This window comes from Pteronotus mesoamericanus, unplaced genomic scaffold (assembly GCF_021234165.1).
Source record: "Pteronotus mesoamericanus isolate MK-2021 breed Mesoamerican mustached bat unplaced genomic scaffold, CSHL_Meso_final contig_228, whole genome shotgun sequence".
NCBI lineage: Eukaryota > Metazoa > Chordata > Mammalia > Chiroptera > Mormoopidae > Pteronotus > Pteronotus mesoamericanus.
The window spans coordinates 716,510-726,501 of NW_026555095.1; the positions used below are offsets into that span (position 1 = coordinate 716,510).

The following is a 9,992-nucleotide window of genomic DNA, read 5'->3' on the forward strand; positions in this document are numbered from 1 at the left end:
TCCTTTGGAGTTCTCATTCACTCAGACATGAATGGTAAGTAGTTATGCTAGGGCAAGCCCAGGGTGTTAGGATAATAGCTACACTCAAAGCTTATTATATGCATCCCCTCTGCTAAGTCCTTTGCCCATATTAACTCATCTTCACATCAGTCTTCCTATCCCCATATCACTCATGTGGAAACTGAGGCCCAGAGGGAGTAACTAACTTGCTCCAAGGTCACTCAGCTGGAGACAGGGAAAGTTGGGACGCTGTCCCAGGCAGTAAAGTTCTGAAACTCCTAAGAGAAGCCCCCAGTGGGGGCACCTGACTTGGAAGGATCAGGGGAGGTTTCCAAAAGCAGCTGAGAATCCAAGGATGAGGACTTAGCGAGGGAAGGTGTGATAATGATGCACCAGGCAAGATTCTGGGAAGGAAACAACTAAGCCAAAGAGAACACCCAGCCCTGGTTCTCCATTTGTTAAATCTTATCTTGCACAGAAAAATATTTACTTTTTTCCTAAGACTTTGCTCCTGTTTATGTTTCTTATATTTAATTGTGGATAAAAGCTTTCACATTTTCCTCCCTTCCCAGTCATGACAGCCAATTTCAAAGCTTAGTTAGTTTCTGAAAGTTTGTTCCCATCCCTTAGACTGTAAATTTCTTGAATCTGGGAGTTACATGTTTCTTTCTCTCCCACAGTACCTAGCACAGTGCCTTAATAGATAATCAGTTAAATAAATGAATAAACAAAGTAAAAGAATGATTTAACTTCAGAAACATAGAACAGCTACATCTAAAAGTGCCCATTGCCTTATCCTTATTTCCTGAACTTACAGGGCTATCTTACTTTCATCAAACTTAAAATTATATTTATAATGGACATTTGTGTAATTATTATTAACCTTCTGTAATCCCTCAAATCAAATATGTATTTTTTCTTTTTCTTTTTCCTTTTTCAATCTGATAAGAACTAGGAAAAAAATCTTCAGGAATAAAAAGGCACACAGTTCTGCCCTCACTGGTGTGGCTCACTGGGTAGAGCATCGCCTGAGAAATGAGGGGTCGCTGGTTAGATTCCCAATCATGGCATGTGCCTGGGTTGCAGGCCAGGTCCCAGGCGTGGAGCATGCAAGAGGTAACCCATCAATGTTTCTTTTCTCTTGCACATGGATGTTTCTCTCCCTCTTTCTCTCTCTCTTCCCCTCTCTCTAAAAAAATAAATAAAATCTTTTTTAAAAAAGGGGGCTCACAGTTCTTATCAAATGTTCAGAGGGTAGATTTTAAATGGTCTAGGCTGCTTATCTAGGGGGAAATGTTCTGTAAATCTCTGCACTGCAAACAGGGGTTCTTAGCTCTGTCCACATTTTAGAATTTCTAGCTTTTAAAACATAATCCATGTCTGGGCACCAAGAGACTGATTTCATTGGTCTGAGAGGGCGGTCTGGGTATCAACCTTATTTTTGGGCTCCCCACATAATTCTTCTAATGTGCCACCTTCATGGTGAACCACTTGGTCAGAGCAGTATCACTTTTTTACAAGGGTGCTAGTAAAATGACAAGGATTGCTTGCAAGGGTGAGAAAGTCCTCAGCCCTTAGAGTGGGGCCAGCACAGAGGCAGAAGATCTCCCTTGACAATGCTCTCTCACTGGTCCCTTGACATCTCCCAGCACCGAGGGAAGACCCAGAGCAATTGGACCCGAGGGGAGAGGTAGGAAATGCTTGTGAATGCAATCTGGCCTCACAGGACTTCACCCACAACCTCCCAACCACAGGCGACAAAATGATGTGGTTTTCATTACATAGCTGCAAGCATGAACCTTTGTATACAGTGGTCAAAAAGAAGAGAAAGAAAACTATTTTCAGCATTAGCAGTGAGGAAGGGATGATCTTTTCCCTCTATTCCAGACAGGAAGAGAAAGTTATCGGGTTCCCAGGGGAGAGCTGGGGGTTGGGGCAGCAGCCACTTTGCTGGAGGGGAAGTAAAAGAGACTCCTGCCAAGTTGGCCAGGAGCAGCTTCTTGCCATTCTTGGGTGTTCTCACCAGGCTGGAGAAAAGTGGTTAAATAAGCAAAAGGGGGTATTCTCCTTCCCATCAGGCCTGTGTGCAGCTAGGGATGATCAACAGCAGGGTCTGAACTTGGCATCTATGTGAATGCCCACAAAAACTGTATACACAATTTGAGTGTGTGTGTTTTTCTAAGGAAAACGGGTTCTGTTTTTCATCAGCTTCCTAAAGATTAAGGATGACAACTGGCCCTGAGCAACATCCGCTCTAAGCTGAACACCTATTTGTCACCCACACACCCTGCCCTGTCAGATCTGTCCAACTGAAGGTAGCAGGGCTGGGCCACAGCGAATTACAAGAGTAGATGGTATTCATCCTCCATGCTGAGCCTCAGGGTTACCTGCGCACAGCTGATTGTCACCAGCTTTGTCCTCAACCCCCATTCAGGGCTCTCCTTCCCTGTCCAAGCACAGGGGCCCCTTGGTCTCTCTACACTTCTGTTCTTCCCTCCTGCCTTGTTCTCCCAGACCTGAATCCCTTTTTCTCTGTCTCTATCCAGATCCATCATTGTACCCTTGCTCTCCAAGGTTAAGAAACAATGATGTCAGTTTTCTGAGGTCCTCCCCAGCCTTCTGGCTCCTAGTTACCATGATGACTTGTGGCGCTCGGGATTGTCGGCTGAACTTCCAAGGTGGTGGGCAAAGGGGCAGAGCCCAGGTCAGCTTTTCCTCCCTGGAAACAGAGGCCAGGCCTTGGACTTAATTGCCTATTAACCAATACATATTTCAGAAAACCCATAAGGAAGACACATTGTTTTAGAGAAAACACTGACTTTGATGCTACACTATGACAAAAATAAGAGACAACTACCTAACTAGTGTTAGATTTGGGAAAGAAGAAATCCTAATTACTTTTATTTATACAAGCAATTTATTGTGTGTGCCTAATTCCCACATGGCATAATAATGGTGCACGGATCATTAAGTAGGTCAGTTTCCTTTCATTTCAAAGCTGAACTCTATTCAGGTATGTCAGTCAGTCTTGAAAGTTTGCTGATCCCGTGGCAGGGCTGTCTGCTTTCAATTTAGAGGGAAAAATCATTAGAGGAGAATGTTGGCCTAGACATGGAAGCCAGGGACAGGAGAGGAGCCTGCTAGGCCAGGGCCCTCTGCATCCTTCTTGACTCACTGTGTGACCTTAGGCAGGTCAGTTCACCTCTCTGGGCTTCCTCCTTTCCTCCCCAGAGGAGGGAACGCTGGGGGCTGGTTTTCAATTTTTTTCTTTAAGCAATAGCTCCATTCCTTTTTGTCCAAATGAAACATATATGAAACCCCAAAATACAAAGCAAGTGAACGAAAAGCTACCTAAGGCTGTCTCTGAGGTATCTTCACAAAGCCCTGGGTTCCTGGCTCTCCCTATGATCTACAACATTGTAAGAATCGGGGTAGGACTGCCAAGTATTCCCATGCAACTCTCACAGCTTTAGAGGGAGGGTCCAGCATAGCACCCACATCGTTGAAGGTGGCATCTCAGGAGAACTGATACAGAAACCTGAAGGCCCCTGCAAAAACAGGTGCAGGGAACATTCATTCTGAATTCCTGAGGGTAGTGTTAAAATGTATACTTGAGCTCTCGCACCTTCAAAAAAGAAAAGAAACCCTCAGTCCAAGCCGTTTGATTTCAAACTTACCTCTCCAAGATTGTTGGAGATAAATGGATTGATTCAGTTATAGCTCACTTTCAAAAGAGGCAGTTTTGAAACCTGTGGTCCCCCAAGCTCTAAAATACTAAGCCATTTATCCTAATGACACAGCAGGCTCTGAACTCTAGAATACCACAGGAATATCACACCACTGCAAATTACTAGGTGGTGCTCAATCTCTAAAAAAAAAAAAACAAAAAAAACCACCAAAAAAACGGAACTGAAACAAAAGCCTTACATTGTTTTTGAGGTGCACATCTGATATGAGCTAATCACATCATTTTTGAGATTGCTTTCCTGGAGGCAGAATTATTCTGCACAGTTAAGCAGCTCTTCAGTTGCCCCTTTTGTTGTACCTATGTATAAACACACAGCCCATATAGTGGACAATTTTCTCTCTCACTGAAGTTTCTAAAGACAAGGCCTTTTTGTCATGGTTAAATGCAGGGCCAGTCAACCTTGATAAAGGAGTCATTTAATGCTCAATTTTCCCAACATTCCTATGATTAAACACCTCAAACTTCAAATGCTGTTATTGTATTTTACATTATTTTCATTCCCCTCCCCCAACAAATGTTTAAATTGTCTCTACTCTGCAGGATTCCCTCTTTTTTTTCCCCAATTTGACCTTGAAAACAGAGACCCTCTCCTTTTCTTTTACATGCCTTAACGAAACTATTTTAAAATCGAGGCCCTCTGACTTTTTAACAACACTCTTCTTGTCTGACACACTAAATGCTGACCTGAAAGCCAAACGGAGGTAAAGGGTCTGGGGGGCTGGGAAGAGGAAGGAGGGAGGTACTATATATTTGGCATCAGTTCAGAAATTCAGAAAATGTTTGTGCAACCACTCCCCCCGCCGGGATCCACCGCACCCCCTGCCTTCCAGCACATTAATAAAAAAAGATGTGAGCGATGAAATTGGAGAGCCCGGGAGGAACACCCAAGGTGGTCATAGCTGTGAATGCAGCAAAGCCCATTGATCATCATCTCACAGGTCCAGCCCTCATCCCTCCTTTCTGATATCCGAAGTTTGCGATCAAGACCTCTCCAGCTACCAACCTCACGTCCCAGAAATAGCCAGTTAAACAGGAGCAGCACCGCCCATTAACGGCTTCTGTGACACAAACGGAAGGATTGACACCACCTCTGCCCATCGGGGTGGCAGCGCTGTGCACCTTAAGAATCATATTGTTCTTAAAAAAAAAAAAGTAAAATGAGCACACAGGCCTGGAATACATTAACTTGTGAATTGAATCTAACTCACCCCAGAAGAGTCCATATCTCCCTCAAACAAAAAGAACGGAGTAAAAGGCAAAGGCACATTACCATCTTGTCCTGAGCTTTCCAGATATTCGGTCAGGTCACAGCCAAAGGCACTGGTGGCTCCCTTTCGTTTCAGCTTCTGCTTGGCACCCTTGTTCTTCATGAGTTAGTCCCAAAGAGGTTGCCCCTCCGTGTCCCCCTCCCCTCTGCTTGGCACCACGCCGAAGATTGTCTCCGGTGTTAGATCACCCGCTGCAGCGCGGATCCAGGGGTCCGCATGGGCGTCCAGAAGAAGTTGGGCCCGGGGCAGTGCGCACGGACCCCGCGGGGCGGCGCGGAGCCTGAAATCCGCCGCGCGCTCCTCCAGGGCCGCGGTGCTGGAGGCCGTGCAGAGCTGGCAGCTGCGGGCCGGCTCGCCTGGGAGTGTCACTTCCTCACTTGGAGTCCTAGGGACTTTCACAGACTCCTGCGGTGTCTTCGGCTGTTTCCCTCTGCTGGGGAGGGAGGGCGAGCTTCGCTTTCCGCCTTTCTGGACGCCCAGGGCGAGCGCGGGGAACGCGGCGGCCGCGCGGGGCGAGGAGACAGCGCGGGGCTGCGTGGGTCCTCTTCCCGGCGCCCGCTGTCTTGCCTTCAGACGGCTTCGGTAAAACGAAAAGCAAGCATCCTGTCTCTCTCGCCCGCCCTCACGCCTTCCTTTTTTTCCTGTCTTACAAATCCTAGGATCATCCAGCTCAGGAAATGCTGGAAGGAAGTTAGCGAGGGAGGGGGGCGGAGGGTGGAAATTTTTGGCAGCTCTGTGCTTGTGTGAGTACGGAGCGGAGGAAGTAGGTGGGTGGGTTGAGGAGTGCGGGGTGGGGGAGAGAACGCGCTCCTCGCCGAGTTGCTCGGCGACTCTGGAGATAGCTGGGCAGCTCGGAGTTAGGAGGAAACCGCGGCTCTCCGAGGAGGACCCGCCGCCCGAGCTGCCGCCTTCCTGCGCCACCAACTGCGCTTTGAAGAGGCAGGAGGAGGCGCGCGGGCATTCTGGATGGCGGGGGCTAGGTGGGACTGTAAAAAGTTCTGCCTTGTTTTCATCCTTCTAGTCACCATTTCTTAGACACTTTCTATTTCGGTGTCTACCCTCTCCCACAGAAACCCTTAAAAGAGTAATGACAGAAACAAAGGCAAGGATTTCAGCGGAGAAACTTGACAGGGCACGGTTTCCACAGGCCACTCTTATCCTCCTCTCCGCGCCCAGGTACCCCCAACCCAGCTAGCGCCCCTCCCACGTGAGGGAAGGATCTGGTCACAGATTCAAGTACCCATACTCGCACACAGTGCATTGTTGCAGTTTGCTAAATGGAAGTGATGGGGTGGGGGGAAGAATCCGGGAGTTAAGGTGACTCTGATACTCTGATCTAGCATAGTGTGGAGAAAGCAGTCTCCCAGGTTGTTTCATAATTTGTCTCAAGTTTTCAGGAGGGCATGTTTTTTCTTCCCCAGTTAGGTTTGAAATTCCTTGACTTCTGTGTACTCAGCACATAGTAAGCACTGAAGTTCTTGTGATTTAACCATTTGAGGTTTAGATTAAACTTCCTGTTTTAATTCAAATACATATGTAGACTTGAAGGGTAGGGACATTCATACAGCTCAGATTGCTGGCAAAAGCTTTATGTAAGTATTTTAGTCACTGAATACCTTTACAGTCACTTATCTCCCTCTGTATCATCAAAGCAGCTTATGAACTTTCACCCTTAACCTCATCTCTTTGTCAGAGGTCACAATTGATAGCCTGCCTGTAGAATCTGGCCCACAGATGTGTTTGGTTTGGCACATGCCATGTTTTAAAATTTTTTAAAAATTAATTGCCAACATTAAAGAGTTAAGAGCTTTCACATAAGAGAGCTAGATTTCTGGCTTCTCTTGCAAAAATAGAAGATCCAGTAACACTGAAAGTGCACTCCCACATGGCAAGGACTCTGATGCCAAGTTGTATCAGCCCCCTTGGAGGCAACCTCTTTAGAGAGGTGAGTCTTCCAGCCTCGCAGCCCCTGTGGCCTGTCCAACCCTCTTTGCACCTGCCTGGCCTCTGAAGCCACTTGAGTTCTCTGTACAAGCTCTGTGTATGGTGTCGCCTTCCTTCCATTTTCCAGCTGTCTCTCAGTGACATCACCACATTGCCCCAATCTTGGTGAGACATCTTCAAGTAACCACTGACTCATTTCTCTCTTTCCGCCTCCAACCTCCAGGCTAGCTCTGCCCAGAGCCATGAGTTCTTCAAAATTCCTCTCCTCTGGATTTCTTCCTTTCAAGGTCCAGTCAGTGACATTGTTCAATCCTAAATTACTGGAATAACTTCTAGTGAAGTTTGGCGAGTCTGGTCTCTTCCCACTCCATCCACCCTATGGATTAGAGGCCTGATGAATCTTTCTGTAGTATTGCTGCTGTTAAGTGCCTGTTTTTCTCAAAACTGTCAGTGATTCCCTCTTTCCTACTGCCAGGACAGCAATTTTTAAGCATTTTGTAAGCTACCTGGAGAATATCAGTAGCATATTTAGTGTAATGGTTTGTTCCCCCTTTTATTTATAGGAAAGCATCTCCACATGTGGCCATAATCATTACCATGAACATTTGTTTAGGAGTTTCTTTTAGCAAAAACTTCCATATTTATTATTTCACCTGACCGACAGTGGATTTCATTACTATGGCAGCAAAGAAGAGAAGCTAAAGGGGTACTTTTGTTTCTGGGTCCAGGCCCCCAGGGCACATGTTGTGAGTAAATTGTCAAGTCCTGTGAATTTCCTTTTTAAATCTTTAAAAACATTCTCTTTACTTTTCATTTTGGAGAATTTCAGCTTATAAAAAAATTTGGAAAAAAAAGCCCTGGCTCGTGTGGCTCAGTGGACTGAGTGCTGGCCTGCAAACCAAAGGGCTGCCAGTTTGATTCCCAGTCAGGGCACATGCCTGGGTTGTGAGCCAGGTCCCCAGTAGGGGGCACACGAGAGGCAACCACACCTTGATGTTACCCTCCCTCTCTTTCTCTGTCCCTTCCCCTTTCTAACAATAAAGAAATAAATCTTTTAAACAATTTTTGGAAAAGAAAACCTCAAAGAATTCCCATATACCTTTCATCCAGTGTTCCCAAATATTACTTTATATAACCAGAATACATGTATCAAAATTAGGAAATTCATATTGATACAATAACAGTAATTAAGAAACAGACTTTATTCAAGTATGAATTAATTTATAATGATATACAATTTTTACTAAGTAATGGTTTTTCTCACAGTAAAGTTCTCCTGTTAAGTATGGAAACAGTCATTTACAAGTAATTCTCAAAACATTTCCTATGTTTCCTATGTGTAACATTAGCTACGCACCAGATCCCTTTAATCACCATCAAAACCCAACAGGTGTAGGTTGTCACAAAACGGGGCTGTCTAGATCAACCAGCACAGCTAGTAGCTTTGATACAGCCCTAAGATTCTTCTGTGCTTTATTGAAGATTCTCCAAAGGGACAATCATAGAATTTTCAGTCTGCAACAGCCTGAGACCTTTTGGTTCCTGCTTCATAATCAGTTGGATTCCAGTTGTTTTGGGTTGAGGGTTGAGATAATACTGAGCACTGGGCAAAGCATGCATTATGCTTGGGCCAATTGAACAAGCCTTTTTTGAAATGTGTACATAGTGGTTATGTATCTCTGGTATTGCTCAATTATGTACACCCTATAGTGGGAAGAATTCACAATTTATCAAGCCAGAATGAAACCATACGATGACAGCCTTGTTCCGAGAGCTGGAAAGCGGGCCCCTCCCCACTTGCTCCATCCCCTCTCATGGTCGAGCATACCCTGCGATAGGTGCTGGACTTTGATCGTTTTCTGGACGCTCTTTTTCTATTTTTCTTTCTCTTTCTTACTCAAAGATGTGTACCTTTTTCTGGCTCTGTGGAAGAAAGTCAGATGTGGGTTCCAAAGGGTTTTTCCATTGGGTTGTAGATTTCCTAGGAACCAGGTTTTATAGAAATAGTGTATGATTTTTAACAATAGGACTAATTAAGCTATTTGGCAATAATATAAGTTATGCCTTTAGCAGATTATCATGGAGCAAGAAGTACTTCACTCACGTGGAGCTCCTGCAGAAGAGTTCTGTCATTGCCTGGGATTTATCTTATCTGCAACTATTAAAGACTGATGCCTATCAAAGTGTGCCCTCTGCTTCCTGTACTCGCTAAGGGTGGTAGCAATCTTCTCTACCCTAAATAAAAAGATACAGAATACAGAGTGATTAATGGCAAATTTTAATGCCACCTGACACGTATGATCTATCCTTTTCTTTTACCCAGTTTGTCCATAGAGTTAGCAGTCAGCAATTTTAGAGTTCTCTCTTCTTCTAGTGCCTAATTAAATACTCATAATTCCTTGCCCATGGGCTGTGATTAATATGTTTTGAATTTAACTCACCTTCCTGCTGGGTACATTTTCTCTCCTTCTTTCCTCCTCCCTTCTCCCAGTTTAAAGATGCTAGTTTTTCACTGACTATTGGCTTTTATGGAATGAAATATGCCTCTCCATTCATACATTGAAGCCTTAAACCCCAGTACCTCAGAATCTGACTGTATTTGGAGATAAGGCCTTTAAAGAGGTGACTGAGTTAAAATGAGGCCATTAGAATGGGCCCTAATCCAATCTGACCAGTGTCCTTGTGAGATGAGGAGGTTAGGACACCAGGGATGTGTACCACAGAGAAAAGAGCATATGAAGACACAGCCAGAAGGTGACCACCATCCAGGCAAGGGGAGAGGCCTCAAGAGAAACCAACCTGCCACGAGCTGGATCTTGGACTTCCAGCCTCCAAAACTGTGAGAAAATAATTTTCTATTGTTTAAGCCACCCCATCTCTGGTATTTTTGTTATGGCAGACTAATATATTGGGTGAGGCTCTTCTATGAGAGAGGCCTTGTGCCCCACCCCCACCCCTCATAGCCCAGTGCCAATACCCTGAGGATCTGAAGCCAGTAACGAATGAGAATGGCTAGAGCAAAGGGTTTCTAC

The 9,992-nt window shown here is 45.2% G+C and overlaps 1 protein-coding gene across 1 annotated transcript in view; it reads right to left on the reverse strand.

Annotated features, from left to right (window-relative positions):
• The window catches only part of ARHGAP31 (Rho GTPase activating protein 31), a 106,765-nt gene extending 101,112 nt beyond the window's left edge, over positions 1 to 5,653 (reverse strand). Inside the window, exon 1 of the mRNA XM_054572322.1 lies at positions 5,019 to 5,653. Coding sequence (XP_054428297.1) covers positions 5,019 to 5,118 — 100 coding nt within the window. The 5' untranslated portion in view covers positions 5,119 to 5,653. The remainder of the gene's footprint in view (positions 1 to 5,018) is intronic.
• Positions 5,654 to 9,992: the final 4,339 nt, after the last annotated feature.